This window comes from Ursus arctos, unplaced genomic scaffold (genome assembly GCF_023065955.2).
Source record: "Ursus arctos isolate Adak ecotype North America unplaced genomic scaffold, UrsArc2.0 scaffold_2, whole genome shotgun sequence".
Classification (NCBI taxonomy): Eukaryota; Metazoa; Chordata; class Mammalia; order Carnivora; family Ursidae; genus Ursus; species Ursus arctos.
The window spans coordinates 99,141,311-99,156,167 of NW_026622874.1; the positions used below are offsets into that span (position 1 = coordinate 99,141,311).

At 58.9% G+C, this 14,857-nt stretch overlaps 1 protein-coding gene across 1 annotated transcript in view; it reads left to right on the top strand.

The window, feature by feature from the left end:
- Window positions 1–14,857, top strand: part of TECPR1 (tectonin beta-propeller repeat containing 1) — a 24,649-nt gene continuing 9,792 nt past the window's right edge. Inside the window, 12 exon segments of the mRNA XM_026516270.4 lie at window positions 1–85; window positions 3,698–3,944; window positions 4,406–4,588; window positions 4,864–4,986; window positions 5,866–5,991; window positions 8,059–8,233; window positions 8,339–8,439; window positions 9,152–9,253; window positions 10,610–10,755; window positions 12,933–13,420; window positions 13,555–13,700; window positions 14,564–14,719. Coding sequence (XP_026372055.3) covers window positions 3,720–3,944; window positions 4,406–4,588; window positions 4,864–4,986; window positions 5,866–5,991; window positions 8,059–8,233; window positions 8,339–8,439; window positions 9,152–9,253; window positions 10,610–10,755; window positions 12,933–13,420; window positions 13,555–13,700; window positions 14,564–14,719 — 1,971 coding nt within the window. The 5' untranslated portion in view covers window positions 1–85; window positions 3,698–3,719.

Genomic DNA, 14,857 nt, shown 5'->3' on the forward strand with positions numbered 1-14,857 from the left:
CCCGGCAGCCGGGGGAGGGTCGACCCGCTAAGCCCCGCCGCCGAGGAGCGATCGCCGCGACCCCGCCCGCCGGGCGCCAGCCCAGGTGAGTGCGGCGGCGGGCCCGGGCCGTGGGATGGGCGCCCCGGCTTCTCCGGACAAGTTGGGGCGACGGAGGGCTGGGGATCCTCCTCACCCCGCGGCTGCGTTGGGTGGGAGACACTGTGTTCGTGCGCTTTCCTGCACACAATTCGGGGCGCCGTCGCCGTCCCCCGGAGCGCCCGGTGACGCCCCCGCTCCAGCCTTTGCGCTGGAGTGACTTGGGGAGCGGGTTCCTGGAGCCTGCGGGTTTAGAGGATCGGGCTGCGAGGAGCCCGTTTGTTCCTCCCCTAGGCAGCGGTAGGAGCAAATCTGCTTGTCGTGGGATTAGCAGGGGGCAGATGGTGAGGACCGGGCGCTCCGACTATGCCGCTGGTGACGGGGCACGGGGCCCACCTGTCGCCCAAGTGCACGGAGCCGGAATGAAACCAGGCTGACCCGCCCGCGATGATGAGGGGTGGGATGGGGTGGGGTTCATCCCCAGATGGCCGGCTCAAGGCATCTCCTGCCCAGTACCGCCCGGACCCTGCTTCAGGAAGGACTCAACCACCGGGCATGCCCTCCTATTTCCTCCCGTCTTTGGACCCTGATGTCGCTTTCCAACAGCCCCCGCAAGTGGCAGGCAGTAAGCAACCGCCAGAAGTCAGGGCTGGCTCTGTTTGCACAGGGGTGGGATTGACAGGGTGTGACAGAAAAACTAACAGGAAACCTTTCAGGAAGGAGCCTTAAGGCACACGTGGGGAAACAGATGCTTTGGGAGCTCCGTTGGTCCCTCGTGTCCCTCCCTTTACCATACCCCGGCCCTACTCCCCCCACCCTCACTTTTTCTTGAGGACCTTTTGGTCTCTGAAGGTATCTTTTAGTAAACCTGTGCAGAAAGGCAGATGACTCTGACGTGGGCGATCAGGTGACTTCTTCGTGAATTGACAGAAGGTCCAACTGGAATTCATTGCGCAGAGAAGTTCTTGGTGAATCCAAGGTTGCTTTCTTGGAAAGTGTTCTCTCTAGCCCTACAAAACAAAGAAATCCCAGGATCCCAGAATCATGGGACTTAATACTCAAACCTCCATTCAAGAGTCCTCTGACCCAGTGGCCCTGCACTGGTTACCTGGTCACCTCACAGCCGGGAAGTGGCATATGGGGAGCTGGGGTGACATGCTGGCAAGAGCAGGAAGACGGTGAGGCTGGCCAAGGATGTTCACCCCCATCATTTAGCCGGGGAGCGCTGGTGCCTGTGTGTCCACTCTGAAGGGAGTTTGCAAACATAACCCCCACCCCGTCCTCCGCACTAGAGTCTTTTGTTAGCTGCCCCGAGGTTCAATTATGTCTATATGGAAATTAGTGCTTAGTCATTTCTCTGAAGGGAAGTGTTTCAAGTAAGCGAAAGTCACTATTCATTGAGCTCAACCTAGAGATAGCCTGACTTCACTGGTTTCTTATACGGTGAACTGTGACCCGAGAGATAGCTTTGAAGAGTGGATTTATATTCACATGACATCATAGGAGCCAACATTCCCTTCACCCCCCAAAATTCTTATTTTTCCCCCAAACAGTTTATGATGAGGATATTCAAACACATGGCCACGTTTAAAGAATTATGCAGTAAACACCCTTATACCCCCCACCTGAATTCCTCTATTGATCTTTTACTGTACTTGTTTTATCCTATACGTATCCACTTCTCATGACCTGACTTTAAGCCTTAAGTCATCGATGACATTCGGCCTCCCTGGAGCAGTATTTCCATCTTAGCCCAGGGAGTCGGCCGTGCCATGGATGGAGGTGGTGGTGATTATCCATAAACTTGGGGTGAACACCCACTATGTGCAGAGTGCTGTTAGGTGTTTGGAAATGAAGAGGCTGAAGACGCAGGCTGAGGAGGAAGGGATTTGATTTTTTTCTGTTTTCTAAGGGTTGAGAGATCGGCAGTAGTTTGAAATAGCAGGTGCCAAGTAATAAAACGGCACCAGTAATGCTCACGGAGTCCTTGCTGCCTACCGAGCACTGTCATAGGCTCTGTACTGTATTATCTCACTTCATCTTACGACTTCGTAAGTAGATCAGCATTCCTTTCTGCCTTTAACAAATTAAGAAATCGAGGGACGCCTGGGTGGTGCAGTCGTTAAGCGTCTGCCTTCGGCTCAGGGCGTGATCCCAGCGTTCTGGATTGAGCCCCACATCAGGGTCCTCGGCTGGGAGCCTGCTTCCTCCTCTCCCACTCCCCCTGCTTGTGTTCCCTCTCTCGCTGGCTGTCTCTGTCAAATAAAGAAATAAAAATATTTTTTAAAAAATTAAGAAATCGAGGCATAGAGAGGTTAGTCGGCTCCAGGTGGTGTCAGAAAGGGATGGAGCCGGGACCCAGATTTCAAGAGTCTGCAGTGTAGATGCCAGAGGGGGAGAGCGGACCCCCAGGCTTGGCCAGGCAGAATGGGTGTCTTGGGGTCACCACAGCTCTTCCATCTGGATGCAGATACCAGTTTTCAAATGGCTCCAGAAGGCTGGTTTTGTGACTTCCCATGTGTTTGACTGGGCCTAGGTACCACGGCGGAGAGGTCAGGGTTCCGGGATGTCTCCCAACGTGTGGCTCCTGTTCCTTCTGCTTCCCTTCTTCCTCATCCCTTGGTTATTTCCTCCCCAGCCTGTACTCTTCTTGGTATTTGTAAGACACGCTTTGTTCCAGAAGAGGCTGTGTGCCTGTAGCAGACGCTCCTGTTATCAGCCACTTTGCATCCGTCCTGCTGTCCCCAGCACCCACAGCCTCGGGTAGGCCGTGGGAGGGGAACAGCCTGGCCCAGCAGCTTCGAGGCACCTGGCCTGCCACTGTCTGTCTCCCAGTAGCTCTTCCCTCCTTCCTGCCCTGGGCTGTGGTGTGTCAGGCAGAGCTTCTCACTGCCCCCCACCCCCAGGCTGCTGTCATTCAGCTGTTTTATTTTGGCTAAAGTTCTGGCCTTGTGGCCCTGCCTTGGTAGGAGGCTTGACCCTACCAGAAGCCAGGCTCCAGGAATTAGGCCCTGGGGAACACCAGCACAGTCAGCCCTGGAGGTGTGGGGGTGGCCAGTGAAGGAACTTACCAGTTGCCTCGCCCATCCTGGCAGAAAGGAAGAGGACAGAAAAAGGAACAGGAGTGGAGGATGGCAGATGGGGAGGGATCAGGGAGGAGAGGGTGGTGGTCACCCAAGGAGGTTGAAGACAGGACCCCCACATCCCCGCCGTGGAGCTGCAGGGCTCCCACAGGATCTAGCTGGGGTGGCAGACCTGTGGGGATGCTTTCACCAAACCCGTATAGGATTGTCACCATGGGACCAGTGTAAGTGAGGGGACCTGCCCACCGCGGGGCAGAGGCCTCTCGGGGACACAGCGATGGGCATAGAATTGAACTAAATCCATGACTTTTCCTTTATTCTTTTGACAAGACAGCTAGGGAGGAAATGTGACCAAATAATGATAGTCATTCGATTTGGGGAGGTAGGTGCAATTTTTTTTCCCTCCGTACATTTTTGTATGTTTGAAAATAATGCCCATCATTAGAGGGAAGGAAAGAACAAAGAAGGAAACAGTGCCCTAGACTCTGGGAGCCAGGAGCTGGTGGCAGACACTGACGCCGGCCTCCTGCCTCCAGCTCTCCCCCCGCGGCCGCGGCCATGCCCAACTCCGTGCTGTGGGCCGTGGATCTCTTCGGGAAGGTGTACACGCTCTCCACGGCTGGGCAGTACTGGGAGCTCTGCAGGGCCAGCCAGCTGGAGTTCAAGCGCGTCAGCGCGACCACGCAGTGCTGCTGGGGCATCGCCTGCGACAACCAGGTCTACGTTTATGTGTGCGCCAGCGACGTCCCCATCCGCCGCCGGGAGGAGGCCTATGAGAATCAGGTGGGGTCATGTGTGTTTGGGTGGCTGCGTTGGGTCAGTTTTCTGGGAAGGAAGTCACCCCGCCCCAGACTTGTGGCCAAGTCCCACGTTCGTGTCCTTCGTGCTGCTTAAGGCCCGGATTGTGTAGTGCTCAGGGTCTTTGGGGCCAGAGTCCCCGTTGTGTCTTTATAAAGGCAGGCTGGCCAGGTCCGCACAAGGGTGGGCTCCCGGTGGTTTCCAGGAGCCCAGGAAGGGCCGTGACCTCTACTGCCTGCCCCTCGGGGCTCTGTGTCTGCGGCAGGTTCTCTGCCATGCTCAAGTGCTGGCTCTTGGTGACAACTGGGGGGCGGCTCTGATCCCTGATCTCCATCCTGGAGATCAGGAAGACCCCCTAGTAGCTGGGTCCCACTCACCCCAGAGAGGTCCCCAGCACCCCGGGCCAGCTGCAGGCCTCAGGCCTGTCTCTGCTTCCCGGCCCCCAGCGCTGGAACCCCGTGGGCGGCTTCTGTGAGAAGTTCCTGCCAAGTGACCGCTGGCAGTGGAGCGACGTGAGTGGGCTCCAGCACCGGCCGCTGGATGGGGTGGCGCTGCCCTCGCGGCACTGGGAGTGGGAGTCGGACTGGTACGTGGATGAGAACTTTGGAGGGGAACCCACCGAGAAAGGGGTAGGTGAATTTGGTTCCCCCTGGGGCTCCCCATTGGGGAAGGAGTGCTTTGGGCTGGACCTGTACCCCCGCGGCCGTCCCCAGCGCCCCAGCATCTAGCCTCAGGCAGCACCCTGCCTGCTCCCACTTGCTGCTTGGGGTAGGGGGGCGGTGGGTGCTTTGGGCCATACCACCGTCCCCCTCCCTCTCTTCCACCCTGCTCCCCGCCTGCCCCGGCTCTGTCCTTCCCCAGGAGCCTTACAGTCCCCCCGCCCCCCCGCCGCGTGGTATTTCAGGGGTGGACGTACGCCATCGACTTCCCCGCCACCTACACGAGAGACAAGAAGTGGAATTCTTGCGTGCGGCGGCGGCGGTGGATCCGGTACCGGAGATACAAGTCCCGGGACACCTGGGCCAAGGTCTGCGCTGAGCGAGGCCTGGGGGTGGGGTAGGGCGCAGATGGCAGTCCCACTGGTGGGGACAGAGTCCCATGGGACCCTGTCCCACAAACACCGTGGTACCATGTGTTCCTCCATTTGGAAGCTGGCCATACAGGAGGCCAGACTAGACGGTGGCCCAGGATGGCACAGAACATGACCTGACTGGTCTCCAGGCTGTTCTGTCCCGGACTAAGGCCCAGTCAGTGCACTTCTTCCAACCCCACTCCCACAGGAGCCACTCTGACTCTTGTGTTGTTCCCGTGACTCCAAAAAAACTTTCTAACTTTGGGATAGGAGGCCTGGACTAGGGTCCTGTGTGGCCTTGCGTGAGAGGAAGGCCTTGGACCCTCAGCACACCCCTCTGGAGGGTCCAAGTCCGTGAGGTGGGGCCGCTGGCCCCGCCTGCCAGCCCCTTGCCCTGGGAGCAGCCCAGAGAGCAGGCACAGAGCCAACACCATGCAGGGCTGACACCACGGGACCAGGTTCAGTGCTCGGCCCCTTCTAGGTGAGGGGATGGAGTCACAGCGGTTGGGCCACCGCAAGGCACAGAGCCAAGACCTTGCATGTATGTCTGTCTTCCATATGCAGAGCAGCAGTGACCCCTCGGGGACAGTGACCCAGGCCTGGAGGCCGATAGAGGGAGGACAGGGCAAACGGGGCCCCGGGCTAGGAGCTCTCTGTCCCAAAGCTGCCTTCTCCATGAAGTCAGGCAGGAGAACAGAAGGCAGTGTGCTGGGAGGTGGGAGGGTTGGAGCCCCCCCCCCCCACTCAGGTGTCCACCGGGAGGGGAACAGTGCCATCTGCTGGCCAGCTGGCCACAGGTACTGACCGCCTCTGCCACGCACCTCCTTGTTTCAGATCCCTTCGAAGGATGACCCCAAGCAACTGCCCGACCCTTTCAATGACCTCTCTGTGGGGGGGTGGGAAATCACAGATGAGCCCGTGGGCCGCCTGTCCGTGTGGGCTGTGTCTCTGCAGGGAAAGGTAAGGCCTGTGTCCCCTGTGCCAAAGATGGGAGGTGGCTGAGGGAGGCTGGCTACAGACAGGAGCGGGGCAGGAGAGACTGGCCCTCAGGTGTCCTCCCAGAGGTGGAAGAGGGGTGGGGGGCTGCCCTCCTCGCCTCTTGTCCTTACAGCGGGGACTGCCGTGAGCAGACAAGGTGGCATGTTACTGGGGTCCCCATGGTAACCCCTCCTGTGAATCCTGCTATCCTGTAGTCCTACTCCTCCTGGAAGCCTCTGACATCCCGCCCCCTGCTTGGTCCTGGCCTGTCCCTTCTCTGAGCTCCCGGAGCATTGATCAGTGCCCACCGTGAGCTCAGAGGCCATCAGTAGTGTCTGCTCAGACATATTCTGAGCGCCCTGCCTGTTCCCTTCTGGGGACTCCCACACAGCAGTCTCCAAAAGTATTGTGGATGGGGGGAGGGAGGGGGCTGGGGGGAGGGATGTACATATGTATAGGTGAAGGGACAGGTGGACAGATGGGTGACAGGTGAGTGGGTGGGTGGATGGATGGGTGATGGGTAGGTGGGGGGTGAGTGGGTAGATAGATGGGCTATGGGGAGGTGGGTATGTGGACAGATGGGCGATGGGTAGGTGGGGGGTGAGTGGGTAGATAGATGGGCTGTGGGTCGGAGGGGAGGTCGGTGGGTGGGTGTGTGGATATTTGGAGAGGAGAGGAGGTTCGTCTCTCAGAGTCCATGACTAAGGAGTAAAGCCAGCCCCTGATGGCAGGAGCAACGTAGGTGGTCCTGCCTGCAGGTGACTGACCTTCAGCTGTTTCAGAGCAGACTTCATCTATCCAGGACTCTTTATCACAAAGTCACCCAGACTCTCTGGGGCTTCAGGATAAACATAGCAGGTTTTGATCAGGCTTACCTCTGGGGTCCTGTCTGGCCTAGGCTTAGGTCAAGCTGTAGTTGTGGGTTTTCTCTGAGTCGTGCTGGAGGATGGTGGGGAACTGGCCTGGGACAGAGCCTCCGTTGAGGGGCCATGCCCACCTGGATGCCGAGAGGGGAGAACAGGGGTGTGAGAGCAGTGTGGGTGGTCACTGCGTGCTGCCCTGCACCATTCCTGGGGGCCGAGAAAGGTATGACTAGGAGCCTGGGCTCCAGGAGGAGCTGGAGAGACATAGGGGCCCCCGAACCACCAGAGGGAGGCTGCCCGGGCGTGGTTCTGCAGTGTGGGCTGTAAGGGTGAGGTGAAGAGTTGGGAAGCCGTGGTCCCCAGGGTGAAGACAGGCTGGAAGAGGGTCCCCAGCCCTCCTGCACCTCGCAACAAGGTGTAGCCCCCTCCCGATGACACGAGCCAGTTTGGACATGATCAGGTGGCTCTGTCTTAAATATTTTATTATGCTCAGTGCTTTCGGGTTAAGGGGGGAAAGAAATGAATGTTTTAAACATTCGTATGCAAGGGATTTGGGGGTTTTCCCATTTAACCACCAAGGACCCCACTTTCCCTAGAGACAGTGTACTGAGAGTACATGGCCACTAGAGGGCACAGGACACCAGGCTGGGGCCAGAGGTCTGCCTGGGGCCTTAGGTGAGTGGGGAAGGGGTTCTTGCCAGTGGATGATCCAAAGGGGTTTGTCTCCCAGGATGGCTGAAATCCAGGGTTACATTTTTTTTTTAAAGATTTTATTTATTTATTTGACAGAGAGAGAGACAGCCAGCGAGAGAGGGAGCACAAGCAGAGGGAGTGGGAGAGGAAGAAGCAGGCTCCCAGCGGAGCAAGGAGCCCGATGCCGGGCTCGATCCCAGGACGCTGGGATCACGCCCTGAGCCGAAGGCAGACGCTTAACGACTGAGCCACCCAGGCGCCCCAAGGGTTACATTTTTTACAGGGGTGGGGGCATCTAATCTGGCATGAGGATCCCGATGGCAGTGGGGGCCGGGAGAGCAAGTCTGGACAGTCAGGGCCCGCTGGCCCCAGAGACTCTATGCCTGGCTCAGTTGTACGCTGATGCAAACGGAGCCAGCCTCCGGCAGCTCCCCTGTCGCGGAGGCCTGGCCAGACCCCGTCTGACCCTGCCGTGGGTTTCTCCGCCACCCAGGTGTGGTACAGAGAGGACGTCAGCCACCCCAACCCCGAAGGCTCATCGTGGTCCCTTGTGGACACCCCAGGGGAGGCGGTGCAGATCAGCTGTGGGCCCCACGACCTCCTGTGGGTCACGCTCTGGGAGGGGCAGGCCTTGGTCCGGGAAGGAATCAACAGGAACAATCCCAAAGGTGGGCAGCCCTACGCCCCATACAGGGAGAGGCAGGGGACGCCTAGCTTCTCCCCAGCGCTCTCGCTGATGGGGGCCGCCTGCTCTTTCTTCTGGGGCCGGGTAGGAAGTTCCTGGTCCATAGTGGAGCCTCCCGCCTCTGAAAACGGGATCGTGCACGTCTCCGTGGGGGTCGGCGTGGTCTGGGCCATCACCAAGGACCGGAAAGTAAGATGGGGTCACTGGGCGCTGGGGCCAAGGTCTCTGTTTCATTTCTTTACTTTGTTTTTTTTTTTCTTGAAAGGAATCACTGGCCCATATGGGACTCGGACTCAGAGCTCCATGTTGAGGGCTGTGTGGTTTTTTGTTCTTGTAAGCGTGGTCTCAACCCCTTAGAACAAATCCAGCCAAGCACCATGCACTTTCTGGGGTTGAAGGCCTTGGTGATCTCCACGAAAAGCCTGCACCCCCATACCAAGCGCAGAACAACCGTATTTATCACTCAGTAGGCCATAACATTTCAAATAGTCAGATGCCAATTTTCTGAAACCCGCCACTAACTGAATATGTCCCTGCTGCTCCTGCCTGCTGCCAAGAGGTGCTAAACTGGTAGAATATTCTAGAAAGATTCAGACAGCCTTGTCTCCTGGAGGGGCAATGAATGCCCTCTGCCAGAGAAGAGACAGGAAGCTACCAGGATAGGTTATGACTGAGGGCAGGCGACCCTCAGCCATGTGGGACAGTGCCAAGCCCAGAGGGAGAAGCGGCAGGGGTGTGGAGAAGAGGGACCTGCATCACGTCTCCTTTCTCAGTGATGTGCTGTGCTCATTCGTGGCACGAACCAAAGGACCAGATTATTCATTTGTTCTTCCAGAGCCTTTGAAAACGGTCTTATTTCAGCGACCCTCCAAGGGGACATGTCTGTTTCTGACTTTCCCAGGTGTGGTTCCGAAGAGGCGTCAACTCACACAATCCCTGTGGCACCAGCTGGATCGAGATGGTCGGAGACATGATGATGGTGAACGTGGGGCTGAATGACCAGGTGCGCACGGGACTCCGAGCCGTGGGTCCCGACTGCCGGGGTCCGCAGCTCTTGCTCAGCAGAGGTCTCAGAGTGGGGGCTCCTGCTGCTTCCTGCTGCCCCTTCCAACCAGGCGTGATGCCAGCACGGGGCGGGGGGCCCAGCAGCTCCTCGGGCTCCTGGCCTGTGAGGGCACCCAGGGCACTGGCTCCGCCTGGGTCCCACAGTCCTTGCTCATCCCAGGCCCCTCCCCTCAGGATGCTCAGAGCGTTGGTGGTGAGCACAGACCAGGGGCGCACACCCCGGAGACTGGGAGGGTTTTGTTGAGAATTATTTGGGCAAAATCAGCGCAGCAAGTGAAGAATGAGACTGATTTTCCCGACTTTGTAGACACAGCATCTCTTGAATATAGTTTGTACAGCGAGGCAGCCTCATAGATGATAAGGTTTGATTGCTTTTAAGACTGACTGTGGGAAGGTGACTCCTTTCCCAGCGCACTGCCCTAGAAGCTTTTCCTGGGGGTGCTGGCCTTTTCTGTGGCCCCTTGCCGTCCTCGCACCCACCCCAGTCAGCGGGGTACACGGCGGTCAGGGGCAAGACAGGCGCTGGCTGGTGCACACGGGGACCGTGGATGGAGGCCAGCCTGCCACGGCCAAGTGATGGAGACACCGCAGTCCTCCCAGCAAGGCCACCTGACCACCCTGGGCAGGCTGTGGCCCTTTCGGCACCCCCACAGGCCAGAGCCCCAAATGGGCTGGTCCCTGGTCCCTTCAGCTGCTCGACACACCTTCCTTCCTCAGCACCCAAAGGCAGAGGGGAGGATGCCTGCCAAGCCACCTTTTTCATAGAAAGTGAGGTCAGGATCGAGGAGGCTATCTTGCATCCTTACAAAGACCCAGACCATCCTCTGGGTTCACTTGGGGAGCAGCTTTCCTCCCACCAGAGGTTACACGGAAGATGGGGACAGGAATGGACTCTGTGGCCCAGCACAGTGCCCAGTGGCATCACCACCTCCTCTGGACTCTGTCAGCCCAAAGCCCAGGGTCTGCCTGAGGTTGGGGAGCCAGGACAGGGTCCCTGCTTCTCCGGAGCTGGGTGCTGTGCCCTCCCCTGGTCCTCTCGGGGCTCTGTTCCCTGCATTGGACTCATGCACCCACGTCCCCTGCCATCAACACTTCCAGCCAAAACACTCATGTGCGCGCGCACACACCCCACCACACATATGGGGGGGGGGGACTTCGGCCTGCATTTGCAGACATGTCCTCTAGCCTTGGGGTGCTCTCCCTTACCCCTTGTCCTCTCCTTACACCCCCAAAGAGAAGGGATCCTTCCAGTCTGTGCTGGCCTCTGACCCAGCTGTGCCTGTCTCTGTGCCAGGTTTGGGGCATTGGCTGCGAGGACCGGGCCGTGTACTTCCGCCAGGGTGTTACCCAGAGCGAGCTCAGCGGGAAGACATGGAAGGCCATCGTCGCCGGCCGAGAGAGTGACCGATCGCACTCTGGTAGCTCGTCAAGTCTCCTCAGGTGATCCCAGGGGCAGCAGGGCACGGAGGACTCGGGTTGGGAAGGGCTCTCAGTGGCCTCGGTGGGCAGCGTCTGGGGGAGGCTGCGGCTTGGCCTCTCAGTGGGGTGCTGGGCCTTGTCGCAGGCAGGGAAAATCCAGGTTCGGCCCACAAGAGCCACGGCCTGTGAGGTCTCTCCCTTCCTGTGCCTGGTGCCAGGGCTCGGCCTGAGCGTGGCCCGTGGGGGCAGGCTGGGGGCTGGGTGGGAGGTGGCAGGTGGGTGAGGTTGGAATGTCCATCCGTGTTGGAGCCGGGGGTCGTCCCTAAACAGGGCTGGCCCACTGGTTCTGAAGTCTCAAGGTCTGGGAGAGAAAAGGCTTCTCTGTCAAAGGAAAGCAGAGAAGACAGACGGCCCCTTTAGTCTAGAACAGGGACCTCAGATTTGGCCGTGCACCAGAAACACCCAGAAGGCTTGTCCCTGCACAGATGTCCAGGCCCCGGCCCCAGAGCTTCTGTTCCCGCAGAATTTTGCCTTCAGTAGATTTTGCCTTCTTTGCACGGCCCCAGGGGTGCCCACTGCTACAGCTCTGAGGACCACGTCTTGAGAGCCGTGGGGGTAGGGAGTGTGGATGATTCCCGGCTCTGCCCACTGGTCTTAACTACGGGCAGGTGACTTAGGGTCTCAGCGCGGGGGACGCCTCAGCTCTGTACCGTGAATGTCCGCAGTACTTACCCGCCCAGTCCTGTGGCACAGGGGCCCTCGGGACAGCGCTCCACAGCAGCATGGGCCCTCCCCAGACCCTGGGCCACATGCCTTCGCTCCCCCAGCATGGCGGTCTTCGCTCTGCTGCACCGAACGCCCGGAGGCCCAGGAGGCGGGCTGAACTTTCCTTGTTTACCTGAGGGTTTAGGCTCTCAGCTGGCAGTACTCAGATATTGGAATCAGCTGAGAAGCTTCGAAAACTGATGCCAAACCTTAGATTTGGCACTGGCCTCTTAGATAAGACCGGAAGCACTGGAAATGAAAGGAAGAATAGAGACATTGGAATTTCATCAAAATTAAAAACTTTTGTGCATCAAAGGGTGCCATCAGGAAAAGGAAGAGACATCTAGAATATATGAAGAGCTCTTACAACTTACAACGAGCAGACAACTCAATTTAAAAAGGGCAAGGGACTGGAATAGACATTTCTCCCAAGTAGATATGCCAGTGGCCGACAAACATATGAAAAGACACTCAGCGTCGTTAGTCATCAGGGAAAAACAAACCAAAACCACAAACGAGATACCACTTCACACCCACCGGGAGAGCTGTCTGTAGTCAAAAAGAAAGGCGGTACCAAGTGTTGACGAGATGTGGAGAAATTGGGACCCCCGTGCAGTGCCAGGGCGGCCGCTGTGGAAAACAGTCTGGCAGTTGCTCAAGTTGAAGGTAGAGCGACCCCCTGACCCAGCACTCGCACCCCTGGATCTACACCCAGAAGAAGGGAAAATAGACGTCGAAACAAAAATTCATGTATGAATGCTTATAGAAGCCTTATTCACAGTAGCCAAAATGTACGAACCACTCAGACGTCCCTCCACAGGTGACTAAACAAAATGTGGCATACCCACACAGCAGAATATTCTTCGGCGACGAAAGGAAGTACTGAGCCACGCTACAACATGGGTGAACCTTGACCTCATCATAGGAAGCGGGAGAAGCCAGTCACAGAAGACCGCATACGACGCGAAGCCATTTATACGCAGCTTCCAGAAGAGGCGAATCCACAGGGACAGAAGGGCGATCGGTGGAGGCCGGGGGGTGGGGAAGCGGGGGAGAGTGTGGAGAGTGGCTCCGTAACGGGGTCGGGGTTTCCATGTGGGGGTGACGACAAAGTTCTGGAACAAGGTCGTGGCAGTTGTTGCGTAACCGTGTGGGTGTTTAATGCCACGTCATTTGCGATGGTAAATATTACATGTATTTTGCCACAATAAGAAAATAATACTACCCCCAGATTTCCACCCCCAGATAAATGATAACGATCGGCCTGGGGTGCGACCTGGCTGTTCCAGCTCTTCGGGAGGTAGCTGTCCCTGTGTGTGTGACACGGTACGGCTGCAGCTTGTCCGGGGTCATAACGGACGAGCCAGGCCTGCCCACAGCAGTGCGTGGCCTTCCCTCACAGAGGTCACGGGTCTGCCCCCTTTTGTCCCCAGTGCTGGCTGCTTTTTTGGCGACGAGGTAAGGGGCAGTGGTGAGTCCTGCGCACCGAGCGACACGGATGCCTCTTTGGAAGCCGACAGACCGGGGCCTGACCAGCCTGTTCCTGCAGAGTCTATGGACGGTCCCAGGAACCCCAGGGACAGCTTGGCCTCAGGCCCAGGCACCGGCAGGACCACAGAGTGTGCCGTGGAGCTCGCTGGCCCGGCCACTCAGACTCCTGGGCCCGGGCCTCGCCCTGGCCCGGCCTCCACCCCGGCCGAACTGCCCTGGACCAATATTGACCTGAAGGAGTCCAAGAGAGCACCCAACCACTCGGCTGCTGTCTTTCCAGAGACCACGGGCCTCTCCTCGCTGGGGCTCCTCCCACTGGGCTTGGAGGAGCCCTACGGGGCCGATGACCACCCGCTGTGGGCCTGGGTGTCCGGAGGAGGCTGTGCCGTGGAGGCCCACGCCGTACTCAAGTGGTTCACTGTCCAGTCGGGTAAGCGCAGGTGTCGGAGGGCCCAGCCCCCCCGAGGGTGCTCCTTGCGGGGGGTACCAGAGGAGGGAGCCCTGGCCTGCTGCCCAGCTGTGGGTGGGCCGGGCGCCTGGCCCTGAGGCTCTGCTGGCCTGCAGGCCTGTCCCCCTCGGTGCAGACGCTCTCCTTGTCCATCATGCCGGCCCAGACCGCTGCCTGGCGGAAGCAGATCTTCCAGCAGCTCACGGAAAGGACCAAGCGGGAGCTGGAGCACTTCCGGCACTACGAGCAGGCTGTGGAGCAGGTGGGCAGTTCCCGGAGGCACCGTCCTTCAGCTGGTGCCCACTGAGCGCCCACAGTAGACTGTTCCAAGGGGGAGGTGGAGGAGACAGAGATGCATCCTCTGTCCTACCAGCTCAGAGGCGAAGCCGTCCCTTCTGGGCCCCATAGATTCCAGGATGAAGATATGAGTCCGATTAGACTCATCCATCTGGAAGAACTCAGGCCCCATTGTGCTCCAGGCACAGCCTCGGCCCTGGACACCTCAGTGGGAGGCATGGAGAGGGGAGTGCTGTCCCCTGGAAGGGACCCCAAGAACCAAGATAGTGTGGCGTTTGATTGAGATGAGTGAAGACAGGGTTGAGGGCTGGCCCGGAGCCCCTCAGGCAGAGCCCAGCCCCTGGAGGCCCACAGCCAGGTTGGGAGGCAGAAGCTACACGAAGCACATGGCTCCTCGGGCCTGGGCTGCTAGTGCAGAAGCATCTTGCTGGGTCCGAAGCGTCGGGCCTCCAGACACAGGCGGGCCAGGTGTGGGCCCCAGCTTTGCCACTGACTCCCTCAGTGACGTTGGGTCAGGCACAGAACCTCCCTGAGCCTCAGCTGCCCCATCTAGAGCATGGGGTAAGAGTGTTGACCCCACAGGCTGTTTGAGAATTAGGAGGGTGTGCAGAGACAACACTGGCTTGGGGGCCCGGTGCCTGTTGGGTGTATGATAGCGCCACCTTGGTCATTAGGGGAAGTTAGGGAGCTGGGGAGCGCTGCGCCGGAGCCCCCTGTGAGGCAGTGAAGGCTCCAGCGCGGCCCTGGGGTGCTGGGAGCTGGGTACACATGGGGCCGGAGTCTGGGGCCCCAGGGGCCTACCTGTGACTCTTGGGTCCTGTGCCACAGTCAGTGTGGGTGAAGACGGGGGCCCTGCAGTGGTGGTGCGACTGGAAACCCCACAAGTGGGTGGACGTCCGCGTGGCCCTGGAGCAGTTCACGGGGCTCGACGGGGCTCGGGACAGCATCCTCTTCATCTACTATGTGGTCCACGAGGAGAAGAAGGTGTGTGGAGGCTCCCAGGGGAGGGGGGCCCAGCGCTGGCCCGAGGGGACAGCAGCCGCGGTCAGTGGCCGGCAGGTGTGTGCAGGTCCCTGCCGCAGTCTCAGCGAGCCCCCTCCTCACGGAGCTGCTGACGGTCAC